Source organism: Panthera tigris, chromosome E2, assembly GCF_018350195.1.
Source record: "Panthera tigris isolate Pti1 chromosome E2, P.tigris_Pti1_mat1.1, whole genome shotgun sequence".
In the NCBI taxonomy this organism is placed as follows: domain Eukaryota; kingdom Metazoa; phylum Chordata; class Mammalia; order Carnivora; family Felidae; genus Panthera; species Panthera tigris.
Genome location: NC_056674.1, coordinates 12,108,111 through 12,135,585, shown reverse-complemented (window position 1 = coordinate 12,135,585; position 27,475 = coordinate 12,108,111). Strand labels below are relative to the sequence as shown.

Below are 27,475 nucleotides of genomic sequence, written 5' to 3'. Positions count from 1 at the left end.
TAATGAAGACACGGTCACTGGGCTCCGTTGATGGCTTCCATCCAGGGTGGAAGGCAGGGGGTGGAGGCTTTGGCCTTGTTCACTGGAAGGATGGAGAAGGTTTTGGAGAGCCAGGTTTTGCAGCCGATTAGGAGCTCAGTTTTGGAAATAGTGGGTTTGAGGTGTTGAAAAACACACCCATAGCATGAGAAGTAAGGCAGAGGATTCATTTTCAGAAATACGAAACAAAAGCTGGGCAGTCTAGTTAACAGTAGGTTTACAAAGTACTGGAAATATGTATAAAACCCCACCCTGCCCGGACCCACAGCGGAGTCCCAAACCCTTAGAAACTTCACTTCCTGGTCCTCCTTCCCCTCTCTGTTTCGCAGGCTTATTTTCACGGGCTTATTTGCATGGACTTTGCAATGAGCATGTGCCAAGGAATAAAGGGAGGAGGGACTGAAAGTCTCTGGTCATCTCGGGGAATGTACATTTGTTCTAATCAGACCGCTTTATGGCATAGGCATATGGGCATAGGCAACGCCTGGGTAAGGCTGTGACCTCTGTAGTGCTCAGCCAATGAGGAATCAGGGGAGGGGCTTCACACTAGGAGATAAATTGTCTGCTGTAACTGCCCCTCAGACACCAGCTCTTGCAAGAATGTTGATTAAAGCCTCACTTCACTGTGTTCCCAGTCTCCTTGTCCCTCCTTTGATTGGGTCGGTGGGCTGATTTCTCACTCATATTTACAGAGATCGAAGAAAAAAATTATCCCCTTCACAAGAGACAAAAGACATAAAATGCCTATGAATCAATTTCATTAAGAACACGGGGGCCTGGGTGGCTCAATTGGTTAAGTAGCCCACTTTGGCTCAGGTCATGATCTCATGAGTTTCAGCCCCGCATCAGGCTCTGTGCTGACAGCTCAGGGCCTGGAGCCTGCTTCGGATTCTGTGTCTCCCTCCTTCTCTGCCCCTCCCCCACTCTCTCTCTCTCTCTCGCTCTCCCTCAAAAATAAATAAACATTAAAAAAATTTTTTTTAAAGAATAGACGAAAACCTCAGAATTTTATTGAGACACTTGAAGCGCTGACCACACCTCTGAGCTCACAGCGGCTCACGGGGCCCAAGGGTCTAGTCTGAGAGGGAATTTGCGATGTCTGGCTCCCACATACTATATGCAGCTAGGAGCAAAATTCAACCTTTCTATGCTTCCTCAGAGCACTTCCTAGCTAGTTCATTGTAAAGCTGTTTCAAAAACATTTTATTATAAACATTTCAAACACATGCAGAGGGAGACAGACTAGCAGAATGAACCCCCAGGTACCAATCATGCAGCTGAAGCAATTATCAACACGTGGCCACTCTTACTTCAACCATACGGCTACCTAGTCCCAACGTACACTTAGTATTTTGAAACATTCCCCTGACACCATATTCATCATATTGTCTAATCCAAACATACGTCATCACGATGTGAAATAGTTTTAAAAGTGCTAACATTACACCTCAAATAATTAACATCAATTCTCTAATTTTATCAAATGGAGAGGCAGTTTGCAACCGAACAATTTGCCATTTGCTCTTTATGTCTAATCAGCCTCAAAGTTTGCATTCCCTGCCTCTCGGCGTGCAAGGTGAGGATGGGGCCAATAATTTGGGGCAGTTCTTTTCAAACTGTATTCAGAGACTACTCTAGATGTCTAACTAGAGGGAGGAGAAAAGCCAAGAGGTAAGCAGAGTTAGGGCTCCCCGGAAAAAGACAGAAGAGACATAGCTGGGTTTTTTTTGTTTTGTTTGTTTGTTTGGTTTTGGTGGTGGGGGGTGGTTGACATAGCTTCTTGACATAAGAAAAGTCATTTTTATGTCCTGGCCCTCTTGTGATCTAAGCCTGACTGGCACCTGACACTACTTGCCGGAAGCACTTTTCTTGCAGAACTCCCTGCGATATGTTGAAATTGCAGAATAGACCTCGGTAGTTAACGGTTTTAAGGGAACAAAAAAGAATGTAAGAATACACAGCCACTTTCAGGCCACGAGATAGCCTAATCATATTTGGGACAATAAATCGATGGTAAAACTCCCAGGGCTGACCCCAAAGTGAAGCGTGGCCTGAAGCACATTCTTGAGTAATCTTTGCAGGATCTAAACCCCTTCGAGCACCCAGATCCCAGACCAAGTGAGGCCAGAGAATTGATGATGCTGACCCTTGCCGGCCCTCATGACTTCAACGAAGACCCGGACTCGCCCACTTTAAGATGACTTTTGCCCCACTGCGCAAGACCCTTCATGAATATGTACGCACCCTTAGCTTAAAACTTCCCCAGTTTTATTGTTCCAGGAGACACTGCTTTGGGAAATATCCCGGGTGTTCCCCTTTACTCGTTGCAAGTAAAATCCTTCCTTTTCCTTTTCTTTTTTTTTTTTTTTTTTTTTTTTTGTTGTTTTTTGGGGGTTTTTTTTTGGCTTGGTTGTGTCCTTTAGCTCAACACTTACCAAGAGGTGAACCCAGTTTGGGGTAACAAGATACCCCCCTGGAGACAGAGCTACCAGATGCCAAGCCCAGCGTTCAGAAGCCAAGATTCCAGAAGCCTTGGGGTGCTGAGCCCGAACCGCCCCCCTGCCAACCCCAGGGATGAACAGACCAAGCCGTCCCCCATACTCGGAGATGAACTGCTGGGCCCGTCCCTCTCTCCAGTCGGGGACGCCTGGCCCCGACCATTATCCCCCAAACAGCCAACGCCCTCCGGCCCCCCCGCCTGGATGTGGAGATGAACATTCCAAGACTGACACCAATCCCGACGCGGGGATGCACAGCTCCTACCTCCCAAACCTGCAGAGGCACTGCCGCAGTCCCCCCAAATCCAGCTCAAGCTCGCCCACCTCTTCCCAAGGAATGCCGGGCGAGCACCTCAACACTCCGCCCCGCCAAGAAGGCTCTTTCATTGGCCACCAGTCCCCGCTTCCAACTCCTCCCATCTAGCAACAGGGCGCGATCACGACTATACACCCTCCACCCCTAGCGCTTCCGACCGGGGCGCGGTCCGGGCTGGACTCACCTCAGCGCCCCAAACAAGGTCGCCCACGGCGCCCGCCGGAGCCCATAACGCATGCGCAGGAAAGTCTGCGGACTACAATCCCCAGAAGCCCCTGCGCCGCAGCAGCCAGGGGGCCCGTGCCCCTGCTGGGGTCACCCGCACGCCAGTCATTTACCTAAAACGAAAATAACAACAATCGCAAGAGTGGTAAAATAACAGTGAAACGCTAGCAATAATGAAAACAAATCATTCTCCACCCGTGATAATAAAGGAGAGGCAAGATTCTCTTACCACCTGGAAATGAGCACTTGTTCCCATTTTAGTGAAAATCCTTTACAGGTTCTTAACTCTGCAGACATACCCTTTGATTTTATAAACACGCAATTTTTCAATTAAAATGTATTTAAATACCCTTTTCACGGCTTGTTTCCATTGAAGGGGATCCTGGAAGATCTTCCACACTTCAGAGCTGACATAGTCCTGTAATAGGTTTCCCCTTCTCTGAAGCAGAAAGAATTAACAACCAGTGCCTTCTGTTTTTAATCAGGGGATAGCAGGAGTCTGGGTGGGTGGTGGGTGAAGGTCTTATAAGAGGCCTATTTCTACAAATCACAAAGACACGGGAAGTTTTCAGATTCCCTTTGAGAAGTCTCCGCTCTTGGGACTTACTTTTTGCATTTTAAGATTCCTGTTAGAGAAAGTGTCTTTCTTTTTGTGCCATCATGGGGTAAGAAAATAGTAGGATTTCCCTAGAGGCCCACAATTCTCGCCTGGAGGAAAGCATCCAAAACAAAACAAAACAAAACAAAAACAAACCCCAAAACAAAACAAAACACAAAAACAAAAACCGGGCGAGAACACATTCTCTCTTTGCTAGCTCTGGTCCTAGACTTGCCAGATAACTGAAGACCCCCATCGCCATGCCTTGGCAGGAGCTGGAGAAATAATATCCAACTACCAACTGGCATTGCAACTTAGGCACATGAAGAGAACAGCAAAATTCTTTTGGCCTATCCCTGTCTATTGGTATCTTGACATTAGTTTCCTCATGATGGAAAAAAAAAAAAAAAAGTGCAATCTTCCAGGGCTGGGAGTCATCCTTAATTTTGGCAGATACTAAGTCTTTTTACTGGATAGAGGGGGATGTTTTCTTTAACGTGCTTCAGTAATATCTGCCATAAATACGTCAATTCTCCACGTTTGCATTAATTTATTCTGTAGCCTCTCCTTTTTTTTTAACATATATAGTTTAACATTTATTTATTTTTGGGAGACAGAGAGTGAGAGGGGAAGGGGCAGAGAGAGAGGGAGACACAGAATCTGAAGCAGGCTCCAGGCTCTGAGCTGTCAGCAGAGAGCCCAACGTGGGGCTGGAACTCACGGACCACAAGATCATGACCAGAGCTGAAGTCGGACGCTCAACTGACTGAGCCACCCAGGCGCCCCTTAGCCTCTCCTTTTTGACCTCTCTCCTATTACTTTCTCGCTTGCCCACTCTGCTCCAACCACAGCGGGCTTAATGGTTGTATCCCCAGTGCTTAGACCCACAGTGCCTGACACACAGTACCTCTCGATTCATCAAATTTCAGTCAGAAGTAACAATTCAAGAGATAAAGATGCTATGCATGTACTCCTGATGGCCAAATTGCACGACACCGTGTTACACCGGGACCCTGGGGTCCAAGGCAACAACAGGCTTATTAGGTGTTTTCAGTGCTGTGAGCAACACAGCTGGATGCGGGAGATCTCCCAAGTGTGTGAATAACTCCACTTTAATCTCTGACCTGCTATCCTATCACCTCATCCTAGTGGGTGCTGGTAGATTACCTCACCAAATTGGCACGCTTTCTTCTCCATCTGGTGGTGGAATAATACTAGGCTGGGTTTTATACCGGAAATATTTACATTCAGGCTAACGACTGTTCTGAGGAACAGTTACACCTCGTCTGGACCCACAAAAGCTGCTTGGAGATGGGTAGCTTAAATCTCTTGACTCTACCTTATAAAATGACCACATGTCAACCTTTTGCTAGGACACAGCCTTACTGTCACCATACACTTTATACCAGACTCGTCTCCCCCCAACCAACCCACTTCCGTTAGAGCCAACTCGTTCAACATCATTCTTGGTTATGCTACCGATCATTCCATCGCTGACTCCGCTCTGCAGATGGCGCTCTTACACCTCTCCAAACGCCCTGAAACTTGTATTAACCTTTCTACCATATGACATTCAAAGAATGACAACAGAGTAACACCTCACTTCACTTGCTGCTGCTGATTGTGCACGGAAAGCACCGCGCGTTTACACCCAACGCAAACCAATCCATAGCGGTTACAGCACTGCCCTTGACTCTCTCGTAGCCCTTGCTGCCACTGAAATACCAGCAGCCGACTGGCAGCTGGGTCAGCTGTAGGCAACCCAGGGGCACGTCAAGGCCAGCCTCCAGCCGGTAGAATGATCAGGGCACATCTACAAAAGTTGACTGTTGCCACAACCATTCCAACCGTGTGATTCTCCCACGCTTGTTAGTAGGTATGGAGTTTCAAGACACATCCACGAATTCTCTGGTCCTCCTTCCAGGAGGCCTACTGCCCCTTCCCATAAACTAGTGGCTCCGACGGAACAGAAGAAAGCAGAAGTGATGGCGATTTCAGGGTCAAAAAAGGCACTGTGGCTTCTTGCTTGCTCTCTCCCCTCTGCTCACTTGCTCTGAGGGAAGTCAGTTGCCCTGTCATGAAGGCTCTCGGGCAGTCCTGTACAGAAGCCCACGTGGTGAGGATCTTAGACCTTTTTCAACAGCCACTGAGGAACTGAGGCCTCCTGTTCAAGGCTCTTTTGTGCCCAGAGCCATCTTGGAAGCAGATCCTTTAAGCCCTGGTCAGGCATTCAGAAGACTGTAGCTGCAGGCAGCATCTGACAGCCAGTTCCAGAACACTGGGGATGTGCTGCCCAATTTTAAGAATCTGAGGTCCTCCTTTGGAAAGCCAGTAAGCGAGTTGAACTTTCCGACCACAAACCTTGAAGGTCTGAGGTGTAGGAATGGCGTCTACGCTGGCTCTTTGGCTCTAAAACCCACCCCACGATTAGAAGGAATCACCCTGCTGCTGTTCCATAAAATACTGGAGATTTTCTTCAAGCCCCCTTCCGAAAGCTAACCATCGCACTCTGCTCGACTCCCAGACATGCTAACTATTCGCTTAGATAGAAGGTGCCCCTTGCCCACCTCCCTGACGTTCTTTGTCTAGTAGCCCAGGCAGCAGAGAGGAGCTCAGCCTGGACTGTGCCCCAGGTCTCGAGCCTCCCGGATGAAGAAGTCAGACTACCGGGAATGCCCTCTGTGAAGCCAGGCTTGGGGGCTCACTGGTCCCAGAGGGTCAGGATGCAGATTGGAGCACCACAGCTCCTCCCGGTTCTCCAGATCACCTCGTTTCTGCCCAAGCCAAAAAAAATTATGCAGCCTCTGAAAGTATCTAAATCACAAATTTCTCAGTTCATTTGTATACCTTATATTTGGTACTAGGTGCTAAGTAAACAGTAGAAAAAGCCAAAAAAAAAGGAAAAAAAAAGTACAGAGGTTGTAACAGGGATCTTTGACCATAAGGCACTGTTCCACCAGACTCATTTTTTTAAAAAATAGCTTTACTATCATTATAAAACTGATATATACTCTTCGTGAAAAAGTAAAATGCATAAAAGTACATGAATGTATTACATACCCCGCATCCCACTTGCCAGAGATAGGCAGTTATCATACTAACCTTTCACACTTTTTCTTTTCTCTCTCTCTAAACATACACACACAAAAACATACCAACAAAATGGAGTCATACTAAAATTGTTCCACAACTCTCCTGACTCACAAAATAATTTGTGGGCAACCTTCAATGCCACTGTAGGCACTGAATATTTTTAGTGGTTTTCGCTCATTTACATGTGCCTTTATTTGTTACACTTGGGAGTTTTTTTTTTGTTTTTTTTTTTGCTATAGTAAGAAAACTCTAAGAAACTCAGCTGGAGGCATACATCTTCTTCCACATGTGCAACTATCTCCCAACTACCAATGACTACACACTCATTGCCACTTCAAAGGTTATACAAATTGGACTCGATACACTGACAAATCCTTTCCAAAAAAAGACTACTTCTTTTCACTCCTACCAGTATATTCACGAGTGCCTATTTCCACAGGTCCCACCGATGGTGGCTTTGGTGACTCTATGTTCTGTTCTGACAAGTTAAAGGGGTGTTTCTGGGTTTTTTTAAATGCTCTAATATGTATCTTTAAAAACACGGGGAAACGAAACGAACGGGGCAGAAATATTCATGACAGCAATAAATTAACCAATAAATTCAATGCAATGCCAGTCGGACTGTGTTTTTAAAACTTGATAAAATGCGATGGTCCTGCCATACAGCACAGCCTGTCTAGGAGAGCGGTGTATCTCTAGGAGATAAAACACATTCACCGCAGCATGATAAAAACATGATGGCGATACATCACGTGGAGATACACCTGCCAAGAGGCGGACTCTCGAACTGTTCCCAGCCTTCTGAAAGTGACTTGCCCTAACCAATGTGCGCATCATCTCTCCATTTTTGTAGAAACCATCTTCTAAAAGGTACGCACGATGTCGGTTTTAGTAAGGTGACGACTTTTTCCTACATTTGTCCCATGTGTAGGTATTCCCCCCCTCTCCCCCACCCGGCAAGGAATCCACGTTCACAGTCTGCTCCTCGGACACACTCCTAGGTCATTCGTAAGAAGCTCCCTCCTGGGCCGACTCTGATGAGAGCGGCGATTTTTACCGAGGCCCCGCCGTACTTCAAGGACGGCCCTCTGGGGGACAGACCCTTGGAGAGCAAAGTTTGCGACGCAAGTGCTTTTCTCATCTATCAACCTTCCGGATCGTCCCTTCCTGGGCAGGCCAACTGCTGGGACGGGTCACCCTCCACCGGAGCCCTCCCTGCGCATCCCGTTGGCAAAGCCTTCCTCCTGCGTCGGCGCTCAGACGGGCGTCAAGTTCTGAGTTCTGCCTCGGCGCGTGTCTGCTTCCCCGGTTTCTCGCCAGCGTGCGCTCGCTGGTGATTCCGCAGCCCTGAGCTGTAACTGAAGCCCTTCCCGCACTCCCCGCACCTGTAGGGCTTCTCGCCGGTGTGGACCCTCTGGTGGACGTGAAGACAGGAGCTTCGCCCAAAGCCCTTCCCGCACTCCTCGCACCTGTAGGGCTTCTCGCCAGTGTGGACCCTCTGGTGGCCTTGAAGATGTGAGCTCTGACTGTAGCCCTTCCCACACACGTCGCATCTGTAGGGCTTCTCTCCGGTGTGCACCCTCTTGTGACTGAGGAGACCAGAGCCGTACCTGAAGCCCTTGCCACATTCGTAACACGTGTAGGGTTTCTCCCCCGTGTGCAGTCTCTGGTGGGTGCGCAGATTTGAGCCGTAACTGAAGCCCTTGCCACACTCCTCACACGTGTACGGCTTCTTCCCCGTGTGGATCCGCTGATGTTTGTAGAGGCTCGACGTGCACCGGAAACCCTTCCCGCACGCTTCGCACTTGTAGGGCTTCTCGCCCGTGTGGACCCTCTGGTGGATGAGGAGCCCCGAGCTGTAACTGAAGCCTTTGCCGCACTCGGCACACTTGTAGGGCTTCTCGCCCGTGTGGGTCCTCTGGTGGATGAGGAGGTCGGAGCTGTAAATGAAGCCCTTGCCACACGCGTCGCACACGAACGGCCTCTCCCCCGTGTGGACCCTCTGGTGACTGTGGAGGTCCGAATTGCGCCGGAAGCCCTTCCCGCACTCGCCGCACTTGTAGGGCTTCTCCCCGGTGTGGACCCTCTGGTGGACGTGCAGGTCCGAGCTTCGGCCGAAGCCCTTCCCGCACTCGCACTTGTAGGGCTTCTCCCCCGTGTGCAGCCTCTGGTGCCGGAGCAGCCCCGAGCTGTAGCTGAAGCTCTTCCCGCACACGTCGCAGTCGAAGAGGCGCTGCCCCGTGTGAACCCGCTGGTGGGCCCGGAGGTACGAGTTGTAGCTGAAACCCTTGTCGCACTGGTCGCACCGGTAGGGCTTCTGCCCCGCGTGCGCCTTCTGGCGGCTGCTCGGGTGGGAGCCGCACGAGAGGCCCTTCCCGCACTCGCACTCGGCGCCGCAGCCCAAGGGCTTCTCCCCCGGGTGCACGTGCCGGTGCTTGTGGAGCGCGGACTTGGCGTAGAAGCCCTTGCCGCACTCGCCGCACGCGTAGGGCTTCTCGCCCGTGTGCAGCCGCCGGTGCACCTGCAGCACCGAGCTGTAGCTGAAGCCCTTCCCGCACTCGCCGCACTTGTAGGGCTTCTCCCCGGTGTGGACCCGCTGGTGGACGAGCAGGTTGGAGCTTCGACCGAAGGCCTTCCCGCACTCCTCGCACGCGTAGGGCTTCTTTCCCGTGTGCACGCCCTGGTGGATGAGCAGAATCGACCGATACCGGAAGCCCTTCCCGCACACGTCGCATCGGTAGGGCATCTCCCCGGCGGGGGCCCGGGGCCGGCTGGGACCGCGCGCGTTCTGCCGGAGGCCCCGGGCGCGCCCGTTACCCTTGGAGGGTTTCTCGTCCGTGGGGGTCCTCTGGGGCCCCTCGAGGCGGGCGGTCTGCCTCAAGCCCGTACCACCCTCGGGATATCCACGGGCTTTCTCTTTCCAGGGCGCTCCGGGCTGGGCGGGAAGGTGCGAGGCGCCCCTGAGGCCATCTCCGCGTTCGCTGCTTCTCAGGTCATCCTCTTCCGGGGCAGGGTGACGGAGGGTTGACTTTTTCAGGCGGTCTCTTCCACAGCGCTCGCGATCACACGGTCTCTCTCTTTCGGGTAACCCGTGGTCATCGTGACAACGTGACACCCAGCGGAAGCCGAAACCGTCCCACTCAGGTTTATACGTTGTACCCTGCGTGTCAAGTTTTTTACACCTTTCCAGAACATTCCACGACTCGTTCACAAAGGCTTTCATCCAAGATTCTTGAACGGATACCGGTCTTATAGCTTTCCAGGGTGGAAACGCTTGATTTTCTGAACCGATGGGTCCTTGAAGACCGCCGGCCAAATTGCCAATTGGCGAACCCCGAGGAGATGCTCCTTCCCACCCCTGGCAGGGAGAAGCGTCCTCCGAGAACTGGAAATCCTTCCCTTGAAGATTCACTTTACAGTCTTGACTCCCAGTTAATTCAGCAGCCGCCTGTTCCCCGATTTTCCAGTAGGACAGCTCTCTGTAGGAAAGGCACTTAAGTTCCCTTTCTTGACTATACTCCAGATCCTTTTCATTCTTGTCTCCTGTGGGGTGAAAGACAGTTCAGAGATGAGAACAAGTACAAGAATGGCTCAGGGATCTCAAGTCAAGTCAGGCTTTCAGGCCCGGACCAGTAACGGCCTGGAGCAAAATCCACCTGTGTGTATCATAACTACCAAGGCACTTCTTTTATATCTGGAAAAGAAAAAAAAAAAAAAAAAAAGAAGAGGTTCCTATTAATAAGCTTCGTAGCCAGACATTAAATGACCCTACCAGTAATGAACTGCATCTCATCTAGTTGCCCAAGCGAGAAAGAAATTCCAAACAGATTCCTACAGAGAAGATTCCCTTCTCCGCTTAATGTTGTTGTTCATAACAATAATATCCAACATTATTATGATGCTTCCTACGGTGCTGACGATATACACCGGTTAACTCACTTAACCCTCAGAGTAACACTGAGGTGGGAACCCTTACCATTTTTGTTTAACGGATGAGGGATCCAGGGCACAGAGAGGGTGAGTGACCCAGTGAAGTCACTCCACCATGCGGTGCCGAAGGGGTGGGCAGGGAGTCAAACAGGGAAGTCCGGTTTCAGAGCCATACTGAGCACTGCCTCCCAGAGTGAATCTGTGAGCACGTGTGAGCTGAACTTGGGGGAGAAACAAAGCACCAAATCCTCCAAAGTGCACCAGCTGTGTCCCGGCTTCCAGAAGCGTATCGAATAGGAATCCACATGATACTGACAGGGCACAGAGGCAGAAACATGTTCAGCTTCTCTCTGTCACTAACCGCAAGCCATCAAACCATCACGTTTACCACGTAGTTCAAGGTTAAAGAAATCTGCCCATGCTTTCTGATATTCCTTATTGGCGATTCTTATCATCATGGGCCAAAATAACACAAATCTGTTCATACCCGAGGACTTGTAGGATATTGGAGACAAATGAGAAATCCATCAGTGGACTCTCAATATGCTGGAAGAGTCTCTCTGCCACTGGCTTATCTTAATGCTGACCGGCTGTTTCTAGCAAAGGGAGGAAAGTCCAGGGACCCCTCAGTCACTCTGGATACGTTACTCTCTGAAAAGCATGAAGAATCCATGTGAAGGTGGGGACCGAGGAGCGGAAATGAGGTCGGAGAACAATCACCTACCATAGTACAAGTGTCCACAGGCAAGATCAAGGTCAGAAGCGGCCTCTGCATGACAAGTTCACCCCACCCCTGCCTGCGTCAGACCCCAGGCTGCATGGTTCTTGCCCGGGCGTGCATCTCTCGGGAGTTTCTCTGTTACCCAAGTCTCTCTACCTTGTTCCATGGAGGTGCCTTACCAGGTTTCAAAGGTTGTTGCCCTGAAAATCCAAGCCTTGGGCTCATTTGTGAGGTGCAAACAATGATCAAAAAATGTAGTCCTGATCTTTCAAGTTCCCCGGGAACAAGAACATTCCAGTCAAGGTAAGTGTGGATTACCCAGACATTCCCCTTACCCAGGGACAGCAGGTTCTGGAAGTTCTCCAGCATCACATCTCGGTACAGCTTCCTCTGGGTGGGGTCTAGAAGCCTCAGCTCCTCCTCGGTGAACACCACAGCCACGTCCTTGAAGGTCAATGGCTCCTAAAATGTGAAACACCATTAACACAAACACGTACCAGATGAAAGGCAAACTTGGCGTCACTGAGAAGGGTAGACAAGCACGCAGGCAGTTGCTCGGTCTGACGAGTCAAATCAAGTTTTGTTAATGTCTGATGCCAACAACGTCGGTTCTTACCAACTGATCTTCCGTGGGTATCCACAGAGCAAAGCAACAAACATTCTTCGCTCAGTGTGAGCACTTCAGAGGGCAATTCCATAGAGCTACAATGCTTCCATCGTGCGGTCTGTCCATTTTACAATTTTTGTATAAGTTTAAAAAAAAATTTTTTTAACATTTATTTCTGAGAGAGAGAGAGAGAGAAAGACACAGCACAAGTAGAGGAAGGGCAGAAAGACAGGGAGACACAGACTCTGAAGCAGACTCGAGGCTCTGAGCTGTCAGCACAGAGCCCAACGTGGGGCTCGAACCCGCAAACTGCGAGATCATGACCTGAGCCGAAGTTGGGACGCCCAACCGACTGAGCCACCCAAGTGCCCCTCAAGTTTTTTTTTTTTTTTTAAGTGTATTTATTCACTTTGAGAGAGACGGAGAGAGCACAAGTAGGGGAGGGGCAGAGAGCGAGGGGGAGAGAGAATCCCAAGCGGGTTCCATGCTGCTGGCGCAGAGCCTAACGAGGGGCTTGAACTCATGAAACCATGAGACCCTGACCGGAGCCGAAACCAAGAGCTGGATGTTTAACTGACTGAGCCACCCAGGGGTGCCTTGACTCTCACTTACAGAATACCAACTTTTCCTCCAAAATGACTGTTTCAGCAGTGCCTGATGTTAAGAGTGCCCACGTCCACACACACCTCCAGATCACCTCCTCGATTCTTCACCAACCAGCCCCTCGCCCCTCCATCAGCAGTGGGGCAAATCCTGCTCTTTGCCGCCCCTGCCTCCCACCCCCTCCACACACACACGCCTTTTACGGGTTTCCATGTCAGCACCTGTCAGAAGCAACCAACGGGTGTTTATGCGACCATGTCCCCAGCCAGAGGACGCCTCTGAAGCAGCGGTGGAGTTTCACGTCATGCTGTGTCATCCTCAGTTATGAACTGTGGCCCACGGCCTTCAAGCAAATTGCTCTAGTCCACGGAGGAAGACAGCGGCAGTTGTAAACACAGTGAAACACAGCGATCAACTGTATCGTGATACTGGCCGTCCTTCTCGAGAGGGAGACAATTGCGTATGAGGGACTTCAAATTCCACTTGGCCTGCAGCCTGTCCCAGGAATACCTGTAACAAGGTCTTACGAAGTACAACTTGAGCTGTGATTCTATACATAATTTAAAAAAGAAATTTTTTTTTACTATTTTTGAGAGACAGACAGACAGAGTGCAAGTGGGGGAGAGCAGAGAGAGAGGGAGACACAGAATCCGAGGCAGGCTCCGATTTCTGAGCTGTCAGCACAGAGCCCAATGTGGGGCTTGAACTCACAAACTGTGAGATCATGACCTGAGCCAAAGTCAGAGGCTTAATTGACTGAGCCAGGCACCCAGGTGCCCGTATACATATTTAACTTAAAAAAAAAAAAAAAATTTCATGGGTACGTTTTTAAGAAGGAAGGCAAAGTAGCTTTAGTAGTAAGGTTTCCTTTTTTTTTTTTTTTAAGTTTATTTATTTATTTTGAGAAAAAGAGAAAGAGAGAGAACAGGGGAAGGACAGAGAGAGGTGGGGCGGGGGGAGAAAGAATCCCAAGCAGGTTCCATGCCATCAGTATGGAGCCCGATGGGGGCTCGAACCCATGAAACCATGACATCATGACCTGAGCCGAAGTCAGACACTTAAGTGAGCCATCCAGGTGCCCCCATAGTAAGGTTTAATGCATGCATGTCTAAATATGACTCATTCCATAAATGTTCAGTACCTATAAAACAGTATTAGACACAGGAATTCCAGAGATAACGAAGAAAATAACAGCCGTGCCTCTGTGGGGCTTGTGCCCACAGTCCCCGAGATCCCTTCCAAGTTCTATGATTCACTAGAAGGACTCACAGGACTCAGTACATAGTCGTACTCACAGCTTGCACTTAGTATGGTTAAAAAACAAAGCAAAATCACGGGGCACGTGGGTGGCTCAGTGGGCTAAGCATCCGACTCGGCTCAGGTCACGATCTCACAGTCTGTGGGTTCGAGCCCCATGTCGGGCTCTGTGCTGATGGTTCAGAGCCCGGAGCTGGCTTCAGATTTTTGTCTTCTTCTCTCTTTGCCCCTGCCCCACTTGTTCGTTTTCTTTCTGTCTGTCTGTCTCTCTCTCTCTCAAAAATAAATAAATAAATAAATAAATAAATAAATCACTTTTAAAAAATCAGCTGAGGGAAAGGGCATGTGGGGTGAAGTTTGAAGGAAGCAGGGTGCAATCGGGTGTGTTTCTGTGACAAATCTCAGCCATGCATAGAACTACACACTGGACCCCATGGGTCCTGGCAGATCTCTGAACATGGGCGTGGTCTCGGGGAGCCCTGAACCAGGCGGTGAAGGAACTTGGCCATGGTTACACAGCCAGTAAGAGACAGGGTTTGCGTTCAAACTACAACATGAGCACACAGAGTCTAGTTCCAGAGCCACTGTACTTTAACAACTGTCCTATACGGGCCAACCTGTGTGTTACCAGGGGGCCAGAAATGCATGTATAAAGCAGATAATTTGCAGAAAAATCACTCTAAGGCAGGCTCTAGCCTACGTATCTTTACGTGGTTTATCTCACTGAACCCTCACAAAACTCACAGAAAGCGAGAACTTTCTGGAGCACCAGGAATGCTCTCTTGTCTGCTCTTTTAATGGTAACTACTCACAAGGTAGTTATTGTTGCTATCTCCATTTGACCGACGAGAAAACGGGTCTCAGAAAGCGAATGCTACGTGTCGAACAACATACGCTTCGGAAGCCTGAGTCGGGACTGGACTCGGGCAGCCCGAGTAACGACGCTGAAACCACCCAGCCCTACCGCAGCCCAAATGAGATTGGAGGCGCCAGACCAGAGGAACCCACCTCCCCACTCGGGAGGGCGAGCACCACCAACACAGCACATTTCCGAGCAGAATCCCAGATCGATCCCAAGACCAGAGGCAGCGTCACAGGGGAGAAACGTCGGGCCAGAGGCAGCTGATGTGACAATTACACAGTTGTGGCACTGCCGCTAACTCCCAAATCTCTACAACCAGTCCTGCCTTCTGCACTGAGCCCTGCCTACTCTGCCTGCCGCCTGGACGCCTAAAAGGTATCGCGAAGCAAAAACAGCCCAACTGGAAGGGAGTCTTTCTTCCCAAATAGTTCCCTTCTCATCTCTCTGACGTGGGCAAACGCAAGTACCATCTGCCTTAAAGGCATCGCCTGGATTCTTTCCTTTTCTTCGTTTCTTACATCTAATTCAAAAAAAAAAAAAAAAAATTCATGGGGCGCCTGGGTGGCTCAGTCAGTTAAGTGTCTGACTCTTGATTTCAGCTCAGGTCACAATAGCACGGTTCGTGAGTCCGAGCCCCGCGTCAGCCTCTGTGCTGGCGACGCGAAGCCTGCTTGGGATTCTCTCTCTCTCCTCTCTTTCTCTCTCAAAATAAATAAAAATAAACTTAAAAAAATTCTGCCACTTATTATTCCAAAGTATACTTCAAGCTTCTCCCTGTAACTACTTCTGCCTCTCTAATGTGACTCGTCATCGTCCTTCGCTTGGATGATCGCACAGACCTCCTCCCAGTTCATCCTGCCTACGTCCCTCAAGATACTTCAGAGCCCTCATCTTGTGTTTAACCCGTTACTACCGGTCTCCCCCTTCTAGAAGGCCAGCCCCATGAAGGCAGGGGTGTTATCTGTTTTGCTCTCTGATGTATCACCAGGGCTTAGAATAATGTTTGGCCCATAGTAGCTGTGCAACAAACGTTTGCTGAATGAAGAGAGAAAGACTAACTTTTGAACCTCAGAGGTACATGCTCAATATAAATAGTAAAACAACACAGGGACATACAACTCAGTAGACCAGAGTACAGTATACAGGAATGGTCACGTCCTATGAAAGCTAAGTCAACTGTCATTTTTCTTTCTCCACATATATAACGCACACACCTATTTTTTTTTTTTAACTTTTTTACTGTTTATTTATTTTGAGAGAGAGAGAAAGCACACGAGCAGGGGAGAAAGAGAGAGCACACAAGCAGGCAGAGAGAAAGGGAGAGAGAAAGAATCTGAAGCAGGGCAGAGCCTGACATGGGGTTCAAACTCACAAACTGTGAGATAATGACCTCAACGGAAATCAAGAGTCAGACGCTTAACCAACTGAGCCACCCAGGCATCCCCATACACACCTATTAAATATATACATGTTTATATACATATATACATATACGTATACATAAACATATACAAAAATATATAAATGATAAAGTCAGCATTTCAGTTGACCTACACATGAATGATTAATAAATGGCACTGTCCTGACTGGCTATCCATCTTGAAGAAAATGACATTAAATGTCAACCTTAGGCCACTTACAAAAACCAGTTATAATCATTTTAGAGATTAAAACGTTTTTAATCTAAATAAAAACCCATTTAGGTGCCTTTTTTTTTTAATTAAAAAAATTGTTTTTTTAATGTTTAATTTTGAGAGACAGAGACAGGGTGTGAGCTGGGGAAGCGGCAGAGAGAGGGAGACACAGAATCTAGAGCAGGCTCCAGGCTCCGAGCTGCCAGCACAGAGCCTGACATGGGGCTCAAACCTACAAGCCACAAGATCATGACCTTAGCTGAAGTCAGACGCTTAACCACCCAGACTGAGCCACCCAGACGCCCCCATTTAGGTGCCTTTCTGATTAAACTTAGAATGGGTAAGGCCTTTTGCAGCTAGGTATGGAGCCATATTTTCAAAAGGGAACTAACAAATCATTTAACTGTGTACAAATTTTACACTTCTTTATGGTCAACTCACCATTCAGAAAGTAAAAATTGAGAGAAAGTAACTTTAACACTTTTGATGCGCATGAGTTAACAACCCTACTCTTGAAAGAGCTCCTGTCAATGAAAAATGGACAAAAGCATTTCATAAGCAATTTATAGGTGAGAAAACATAACAGCAAATATATATATGAAAGATGCTTATCATGCACCTAATGTGTGAGGAACTACAAAATACATACGTCTTGGCCACATACCCTCCTCCATCAGATTAGCAAAAATGTTTAGTACTGATATATAGCCTGGGGGGGAGAACTTGCCAAAAAGAAAATTAATCAGAATTTTTACAAGTGTGACCAAAAAAACCCACTCCTACGATTCGGGGAAAATAAAACCTCAAGAGACAAGCCAACCAGCAGAATGAACATCACTGAAGCACAAGCCGGTGAACTGGAAAACAGAGCAGCCTCCTGGAAGGTGACAGAAAATTCCGAAGAAGAGAAGTTTAAGAACAGGGAAGATAGATCTGGAAGTTACACCTTCAGTAATGGGAGTTCTGGCAGGACCACATGAATAAAATGACAGTAACTGCAGACAGACATCCAGGCAGAGAGAGAATTAACGCCACAAGATCGCAGAGCAAAGGCAATAAACGTGTGATCCTTGAAAATGACGCTCAGCCAAGATGCCATGTATAAACACAACAGACCTTTCTGAGAAAAAGCGCTAAACTAACTAATAAATAAGCATAAGCTTTGCTCACCAGAAGGTGAATGGAGAAGGGAGAGAAAGACCAGCATGAGACTTAATGCCAGTTCCGAAAGTATGAATGAAGACTCTTCAGCTTCGGCAATGTGCCATCCGCAAATTCCGTTCGCCTAAAGGCACAGACATTGTTCAGCACAGAAACGGTCAGCGGAGACAGCATCCGCAAGTCTTCTTTGGGAAAAGCAAATCGTGGAATGACGCTGAGCCAGCCAACAGGCAAGTCAGTGAAGCCAGGACTACAGAAACCAGAGACGGGTGGCGGACAAGGACCACTACGGAGAGAACTGACACAAGCTCACTGTGGGAATCGGTGGTGACAACCGTCAGAAGGTGATGACGGTAACGACAGTACCATACCAGGAGCTGGTGGGAAGTAGAACCGTGTTAATTTCTTCAGCCCTCGTGGCAGGAAGTTCCCCAATAACATTTACAATTAAGGCGTACAGTAAGGAAGTAACTCAAACCTTCCGAATTTTTCCATAACGTCTTTTCATAAAAAAAGGAAGCTTTGTAAAATAATTTTGCACGCGCCGAAAAGAGCACATACTTAAAATTTTGCAAACTGCTTTGATTTCTTTTTCTTGCAACCCAAAGGAAAAATGAGTTAACACGTATGTACAGATCTACGGTGTGTGTGTATGTGAGAGAGAGAGCGAGCGCATCTTTTCATGTCCTGATATTTTCATCCGCTTGTGACCACATTTGACAGCGGCACAGGACCTGGACGTGAGAAGAAACAAAATGATAACAGTCCATCAATCCAACATCAATCCAATGGACGGACACGGAGTCCACCCCACGGTTTTTTCTTTTTTTTTGCTGTTACGAACAACGTTGCAATGATCAGTCTTTGAATACTCGCTCTGATTTGGAATGAATTCTTAAGAGTAGGAAATATTGGAGCAGACGTGTGCAGAACTTCCAAGAAGACTAAAAATGCCCCTTTCAATGGTGTGAACGCACCATCTCTCCATCTGGCTAACAGTGAGAGCTGACCTTTCAAATCTTTGATCTGCTAGAAAAGAAAAAAAAATCAGTATCTCATTTCAACCTGTATCACTTTATTTTTTTTGTTAATGTTTTTATTTATTTTTGAGAGACAGAGCATGAGTGGGGGAGGGGCAGAGAGAGAGAGAGAGAGAGAGAGAGAATTTGAAGCAGGCTCCAGGTTTTGAGCCATCAGCACAGAGTCGGATGTGGGGCTCGAACTCATGAACCGTGAGATCATGACCTGGGCCAAAGTCAGACACTCAACTGACGAAGCCACCCAGGCACCCCTGTATTACTTTAATAGAAGCTGATCGGACTTTTCATATAATTGTTGGCCATTTGTACTTCTGCTTTTCTCCCTTCCTGAGCAAGAATGCTTGGGTCTTTGAACCCGTCTGTCAAAAATAAAGACATTAGAATTTATAATTTTGTCGTAGACGAAATGTTTTTTCCCCTAATATGCTCTTTTAGCCTTGTTCACGGGGTACTTTTTGTAGGGTGTATTCACCTGGACAAAAGGACACCTGGAAAGGAATCAGAGAAATGTCCCACGGAGGAGATAAACTCGGGCAGAGAAGGATTCATTTGTAATTATTCACCCAATACACTGTTTCCTCGACTCCCTTTTACCAAGGGAGGGAGACATTTTTACACTCCGATGCCTGACGTGTGATTTCTGGAAAGAAAAGCGATCTCAACCCACCTGAAACTGTCCTGTCCTCCCCATCCTGGGAAAGGGCTGAGGCTTGAGAACGGAGAGCTGCGGGAGGAGAAGGAAGGCCATGAGAAGATGTGGCTCCTGCCTGTAGACTCTCTACCTGGACCTCAGCAACGTCTGCTGCGTCACAAACTGGTTTCTTCTCTCTCCACACCCGGCTCGATTCTCCCCCACCGCACCCCCTTCATGAACTCTCAACCTCTCTCCCTAGGCCTCGAGGTCAAAGTCTCCATGGTTACCTCTCCCAGGTTTTCCCAGAGCAGCAGCAACTTTATGTATCCTCTGATCTTCCGAAGCCAGAGAAGCAGAAGATCTGGGCCTTCTTCATTCTTGAGGTTCTCCAAGCTCTGACAAGGAATGTCAGATGGCTACCTGGGCTCAGAAGGACCTGCCTTCCCCTGCATGCTCCCCAGCCTGGGTGGTTCCCGCACTCCGCGGACCCGTGGGCTCAAGAGGGAACTTGACTTTATGGAGTCCTTTCTTCTGGGCCCCAAAGCTCTGGGTCTCCAGAACGGTTCACACCCTGTAGACATCATTCATTCAGCGGACACTGACTGAGTCACTGTATGCATAGTCCCTGCTCTGGAGAGACTCACCGTCCACAGAGCCAAGGATGCTGCAGGTGGCTGGGGACAATCTGAGAGGTTTCTGTGGGGAGGGCTCAGCAGAAGTGTCACAGGGAGACACAGGGCCCTAGAGAAGGGTGCAAATGCCACAAACACAGGACACCTGTGTTCTGTGAAAGAAAATCTGGAGCGTGAAAGCTTTACTAATGCAACACTGTAGGCCTCACAGAAGAAACGATGAAAAATCCCTGTCGTCAGGGCGCCTGGCTGGCTCAGTCGAAGAGCATGAGACTCTTGATCTCAGGGTTGTGAGTTTGAGCCCCACACTAGGTGGAAAGATGACAAAAAAAAAAAAAAAAAGAAAGAAAGAAAAGAAAAAAAGAAAAAGAAAAAAAAAGAAGAAGAAAAAATCCCTGTCCTCGAGGGTCCTATCACTCAAGATACAGGTTAGCAAAGATCTTCTAAATCAGAGTTTGTAACCTTTTCTGTTCAATGGCCTCCTGTGTCAGTCTGGTGATACTTATGGGTTCTTACTCGGAATGATGTTGTGAAAGCATAAAATAAAACACACAGGGTTACTTTAAAGGCTAATTATACCGGAATACAATGTTCAAAAATAATAAAACACCAAGGATGTGCTTCTTTTTACACATTAAATATCAAGAATGAATCAACTGCTGGAATTTCCAAAAAGTAATGAGCATAAGTGATATTCTGAAACATCTACACCAACTACAATATAAAAACATCTATGATTTACCTGAATAACAGAGTCACGGGTTCTGATGATACTACTGTGTGTGGTCTGTCACCTGCATTCATAATCAAAGGAAATACTAATTTCCAGTATGACTGGTGCACATTTTTTTTCCCCACTCGGGTTCATGATCACCCTGCATTACGCCCACGGACTTGCGTTCAAGAACCCCTTCCGTAAGGGAGTCCTTCTGCCACCACCAGATTGAATCAGTCACCCTGGGACCCCAGAACCATTTTGTAGAAACTGCTGGCTTGCCACCTTTCACACAGCTGCCCTGTTGAGACCTCTAAGTCATCAAGAGAATGGGGTCCTCTACCTTCATTCGTGGTCTCCATTTTGCACGGGGTTGGCACACTGGACACGCTTAGCAAATTTCATCAGTGGGGTGTGGAGCACAGAGATGAACAGAACTCTCGGCACGGGCCCGGAGCTAGTCAGTAGGCAGCAGAAACACACTGACCATAAGCTCCTTCCTTTTGCCTCTTTGCCTGATCTTTCTCCTGAGACTCGAGCCACTGGGCAGGTTCATAGGAACGTACACACCCTTAGGGTGCCTGCTCTAAGATACTCCCTGTACTGTACTGAGTCGGGAGCTCATGTCTCCACCTTGCCTCTAGCCATCGGTCCCAGGCCTCTGCACAGCCCGCTCTGGCAAGCGCCTCCCTGTCTCCCACCGTTTGTGCACTGCCCTGCCCCAGGGATTGTCCTCTAAAGCAAGTGTGGAGAGGTGCCTGGGTGGCTCGGTCGGTTAAGTGTCAGACTTCAGCTCAGGTCATGATCTCACGGTTCATGGGTTCGAGCCCCACGTCGGGCTCTGTGCTGACAGCTCAGAGCCTGGGGCCTGCTTCGGATTCTGTGTCTCCCTCTCTCTCTGCCCTCCTCCACTCATACTCTGTCTCTCTCGCTCCCCAAAACAATAAAATACCAATACAAATACAAATAAAGTTAGGTCACTCCTCCGGCCAAGAACTTCACCTCACTCAAAACCTCCGCCAAAGGCCTTTCAAAAGGCTTAAAGACCCTACGCTATCTGACCTCCCAATACCCAATTTCCTACCGATCCTTCCTCTTTCTCACTCTGCTAACCCTCTCTGGCCTCCACACTTCTTCAAATGGACACTGCCTTCAATGCTGTTCCCTTTCCCCAGCGTCCACAGGCCTCTCTCTTCCTTTGGATCCCTACTCACCTACTCACCACCTTGTCAGTGAAATCATCCCTGGTTATCCTACACAATTGCAAGTCCCTCTGCCAGTCCTCCCAAAGCATCTTCCCTGCTTCATTGTCCTCTGTGAAGCTTAGCTAACCTACCATCTATTTTTCTTGTTTACTATCTTCCTATACCCATGAGAGTATGAACTCTGTGAGGGCTGGGATTTTAGTCAGCTCCAAGCAACAGGGTAAGCACTCAACACATATTTAAATGGGAGAATGGGGGGTGGGGGGAGCCTGGGTGGCTCAGCCGGTTAAGCGTCAGATGTCAGCTCAGGTCATGATATCACGGTTTGAGTTCGAGCCCCGTGTTGGGCTCTGTGCTGACAGCTCAGAGCCTGGAGCCTGCTTCGGATTCTGTGTCTCCCTCTCTCTCTGCCCCTCCCCTGCTCACGCTCCGTCTCTCTCTCTCTCTCTCTCTCTCTCTCTCTCTCTCTCTCTCTCAAAAATAAACAAACATTAAAAAAAATTTTTTTAAATGAAATCAATGGGAGAATGGGACTAATGCGAACTCAACCTGCTGGTACTTGGATCCTGGGTCTTTTGAGACCAGCTACAGAGCGGGATGGTTTTGTTCTGCAGTTTGTTCGCTTAATCAATTACATGCAAAGGACCATGCAGGGCATGCTGGGACACGATGGTGATCAGGGCAGGCAAGGACTCTGTGCGCGAACAGCTAACATTCTAGCCGGGAAGACAGCACACATTCACTGGAGTTCTACTTTTATGTCAGGTGCTTAGGTTTAAGGAAAGATACACTCCTTTACCATATGGAGCTCACACTGGACAAAGAGGACGACCAGTACAACTGACGCCAAAGGCACTGGGATCAAGGGGTAATGGGACTAAGGGATACCGCAAAGGTAGAAAGGACAGGACTAGACGAATAATTACACGTGAGGGTGAAAAGGAGAAGTCAAATACGAGTCTGGAGTTGAAGTTTAAAGAAAACAGGTAAATTATGGCGTTTTAATCCAGCCAGCAAGACGAGAGGCAGGGGTGGGAAGTTGCTGGTCTTGACTCAACACCGAGGTTGTCACACGGCCTGGGTCTAAGTTCTGGCTCAGCCACTCTGTAGCTGCGTTAACACCAGAAGAGAGAGAAATCTCTGAATGAGCCTGTTCTTTCTGCTGTTAAGTGAAGACAGTACTTCTCACTCACAGAGTTGACAGAATTAAGTCTCTCTCTGTGACACACGTACACGGGCATACCTATTTGAATGAAGTTCAGAGTCTAGTACGTGGTACACGGAAAATCCTCAGCCAACTACTGTCACTGCTGTCATTCGCTCACCCCACCGCCAACCCGGGAATACAGGCACCCATTCGTTTAACAAAGACACGTTCAGTGTCCCACTCTGTCTCCGACGCTGTAACAAACCCTGGGGACACAGGACCAAGTAAGATGGGCAAGGTGCTCGTTCTTACGGTGCTTGCATTCTGGCGGGTCAACAGGTCTTACAGATGAGGTGACCTCTGATTACAAAAGGGGCAAGGACGAAAATAAGTTGAACGTGACAGATTCTCGTTCTGGGTCAGACCACAGGGGGCAGGTGTGGGAGACGCAACATGAATCAGGTTGTCGTGGACAGTCTCCAAGACCTGCATGAAAATAAATCAGCCACGCAAAGATCTGGGATGGGAAGAGAACGGAGGGACACGCATAGGGCAAAGGCCCTGACTTCTGGTTGTAACACCTCAGCGTTCTTATCTGTGACACGGGACTAACGATAAGTTACTGAGAAAATTAACTATCAATTCTTACTGACAGGCTAGTACACGCCAGGCACTGTCCCAGGTATCAGGGATACTCAACCAAAGCTGTCCGCAGCACTGGCATGTAATAAGCACTTAATAAATGCAAACCATTACAGTCACTGTAATTATTTCTTCCCTGTAGCTAGCACAGCCCTGAAGCAGTGTAAGCCTAAGTGATTTACTGGCTACACGAACCAATACTACAGGCCAGGGAGAGAATACACTAAATAGAGTCGCTGGGAAATTCCCCCACCCTTAGGAAAAAAAACATCTCTGGGGGAAAGCAGCCACGGCTGAGGGGCCGGAATGGGCATTTGGCAACACCGTGGTATGACGAGTAAGGAAGATCAGGAAAGCAGGCCTTTGGGAAGAGAGCTGGCATTGCCATAAAACAAGAAACCAAACTTTTATTCACCTGGAGCTCTGACGTCAAGAGACCAGGGATTACTCCTTTCTCTTCTACGCAGATCTCTCTGAGAAAGGCACAGTCCCAAGAAGGCAAGGCCATGAAATAAAAACGAGCCAGGAGATGACATGATTTTATCACAATTCCCAGCTACACAACAAGGAGAAAGTTCTGAGCACCAGCTGAATGTAATCTAGCCTTCCTGGAATCTACTCCTACCCCCAGGAAAGAGACCTCCCTCCCTACAGGGCTCAGAGGGTCCACACCATTCTAACTGTGGGCCTTGTCTACAAGCCTGCATTCACTGTAGCTCCTAGGAGACCATCAGATGGCCAACAGATACCTGAAACGATGCTCAACGTCACAAAACATCAGGAAAACGCACATCAAGATGGAGAGACCACCTTACCCTTGTCAGAAGGGCTAGAATCAAAAAGACAAGAAATAACAAGTGTTGGTGAAGACGTGAAGAAAAAGGAACCTTGGGACGCTGTTGGTGGGAATGCAAACTGGTTCAGCCACTGCGAAAACAGCATGGAGGTTCCTCAAAAAATTAAAATTAGAAATGCCATATGATCCAGTAATTATCCAGTAAAATATCCAGTAATACTACTGGGTATTTACTCCAATAAAACAAAAACACTAATTTGAAAAGATCTACGCACCCCTGTGTTTACTGCAGCACTATTTACAACAGCCAAATTATGGAAGCCACCCAAGTGTCCGTCAAGAGATGAATGAATAAAGAAGATGTGATACATATATATACAATGGAGTATTACTCAGCCATAAAAAAGGATGGTATCTTGCCATGTGCAACAACACGGATGGACCTAGAGGGTGTGAAATGAATCAGAGAAAGACAAATACCATACGATTTCCCTCAGATGTGGAATGAAAGGGGGGGAAAATGAACAAAGAAAAAAAGAGACCAAAAACCAGACTCAAACACAGAGAACAAACTGGTGGTCGCCAGAGAGAAGGTGGGTGGGATAAGAGTTCTCTTATCATTTTCTTAAATGCTTATTTATTTATTTTGAGAGACAGTGCGTGAGAGGAGGGGCAGAGAGACAGACAGACAGAGAGAGAATCCCAGGCAGGCTCCACGCTGTCAGCGCAGAGCTCAATGCAGGGCCCCACCCCATGAACGGCGAGATCATGACCTGAGCCAAAACCAAGAGTCAGACGCTTAGCCACCAAGGCACCCCAAGACCACTCTTGTCTCGATGAGCACTGAGCAATGTACAGTATTGTTGGATCATTACATTATCTACCTGAAACTAACATAGCACTGTATGTTAAAAAATATTTTTAGGGGGGCACCTGGGTGGCTCAGTCGGTTAGGCGTCCAACTTCGGCTCAGGTCATGATCTCACGGTCCGTGAGTTCGAGCCCTGCGTCGGGCTCTGTGCTGACAGCTCAGAGCCTGGAGCCTGCTTTGGATTCTGTGTCTCCCTCTCTGCCCCTCCCCCGCTCACACTCTGTCTCTCTCTCTCAAAAATAAATAAACATTAAAAAAAATTAAAAAAATATTTTTAAATGCCTAAAGATATACCATGTTCATGCAATTAAAGACTTAAGGTTGCCTGTTCTCTCCAATGCAATTTCAATCAAAATCTCAACGGACTTCTTGCAAGATTTGACACCCTGATTCTAAAATATGCGTTGTAATGAAGAAAATCTAGAATAGCCAGAAAAGAATCCTACCAAAGAAGGAAAAATTTGGACTCATTCTTTCTAACTTCAAGATTTATTCTAAAGCCACAGTAATCAAGAAACAGTGGTACTGACTTAACGAACACACAGATCAATGAGAAGAGTCCTTTCAATGTATGGAGTTGGAACAACTGGAGTCTTATGTACCCCTCCTTAAATCATACACAAAAATTAATGCAATATGGATTAAAAGTCGACTATTAAAAGCAAAAGGTTTGAATTAAGAGCTGCGACTCTCATACGCTGTGTGACAGAACAGAATTCAAACCATGTGGCTCGGACGCTGCAAAAAAACAGAGCTAGCATCACTACACCAGCAAAATGATTTCTTAAAGCTTGTACGGCGCTTAGTAATTCTCAAAGGAATACATACAGACCGTGAAGAATCAACTTCTGCAGCTCTTTATAGAAATGACTTCACAGAAAAGTCTGAAATTCACACAGAAGTAGGTGTGCGGCTACCGTGAAAGAATTCCAGATATCACCAATCCAAAACTACTTGGATTGGAGTCTCCCAAACCGAGAGATGCCCGTCTCAAAGCCACAGCTGCCGACTTCCAACTGCTCCTTCCAAGCCTGGGGGCGCCCAGCGCTGCCGGCCCGAGCCCCGCCCCCCAACCCAACCCGGGATGCTCTGTGCGTCCGCCTCCTCAAACCTCTCCTTCGCCAGGCGGAGCTGCCGAAATCTCCCGGCTCTGACCCCCCGCCACACGCCCTCTCCCCCCAGATCCTAGAGCCCAGGACCCTTGTCCCTGCGGCGGGAACGAAGACCTCCAAAAAGCCCCACGTCCCGTAACCTACTCACCATCGCAGAAGAAATTATGGCAGTGCTGCGGTGGCCGGAAGCGGAAGTGGGCGCCTCGGCAGGGCCCGGACTACACTTCCCAGGACCCTCTGCGGTGCGCGTTCTTACTTAAGGGAGCCGACGGTGTCGTAAAGAAGCGTACACCTGGAGCCCCGCCCAAGGCCAGGTGGAAGGCGGAGTGCCCCGCGGGGCTACTCTGGTTGGTGAGACGACACACGCTGTTCCGGCGCTGAGCTTTGGAGCTCCGCGACAGCTTTTTTCTTTCCTTAAAAAAAAGGTTATTACTCGGTACTAACACGTTCACGTTGTGGAAAATCTGACAATACTCTCAAACAAAAAATCCATAATCCCATCACCAGGGAATATAAAGCATTGATGTTTTTGATTACACACACACACACACACACACATAATTTACACCATACATATATAATTTACACCATATATGTATATAATTTACACTATATATTTATTTATGTATTATTTTTTTTTACAAAAGCAGTGCATGATCAATGTTAAGGGACAAAAGTAAAAAGAATGTTAAGAAAAGTAAGGGAAAAAAGTAAGAGAAAGAACGAAAGTCCCCCATAATCCTAGCACCCAGAAACAAGTATCATTAAGATCTTGACCTCTGTATTTCCGGATTTCCTCTTTGAGTAAATATATACTTAAAATTTTTTGTCCCCACAGAATTTGCATCATAATATCTTAGAGCCGATTTTTTTCTCTCACTTCATGCATGTCACTAAATAATAAATTCATTTAAAGTGGTTGTTTAGGATTCTTTAGTTTTAGGTCCGTTACCACCTTATCCACTAAAGAAGTTAGACTTCCAATCTCATGCGTCAAGAGTAGGAATAATCATTTTCTTTAATTTCTTCCAGTTTGATAGCCCAAATATGCTGTCTCCTTATTGACTGCGTTTCTTTATTCATGGAGATGTGGAATAAATGTCGATATGTCAGCGGTGGGTAAATTGCCTGTTTATA

The 27,475-nt window shown here is 47.8% G+C and overlaps 1 protein-coding gene across 11 annotated transcripts in view; it reads right to left on the bottom strand.

Moving 5' to 3' along the window:
* Window positions 1-26,519, bottom strand: part of ZNF229 (zinc finger protein 229) — a 65,985-nt gene extending 39,466 nt beyond the window's left edge. For 2 of the 11 annotated variants that reach the window (XM_042970708.1, XM_042970707.1), the window contains exons 1-3: window positions 19,252-20,105; window positions 11,756-11,882; window positions 8,155-10,312 (exon numbers count right to left, since the gene is read on the bottom strand). In XM_042970708.1, coding sequence (XP_042826642.1) covers window positions 8,155-10,312; window positions 11,756-11,882; window positions 19,252-19,332 — 2,366 coding nt within the window. In that variant the 5' untranslated portion in view covers window positions 19,333-20,105. Of the gene's footprint in view, window positions 1-2,434; window positions 3,192-6,787; window positions 10,313-11,755; window positions 11,883-17,553; window positions 18,622-19,251; window positions 20,106-26,486 lie in introns of those variants that run through there. The other 9 variants (XR_006212184.1, XM_042970709.1, XM_042970715.1 and 6 more) reach the window with 9 other exon arrangements.
* Between the last annotated feature and the right edge of the window lie 956 nt (window positions 26,520-27,475).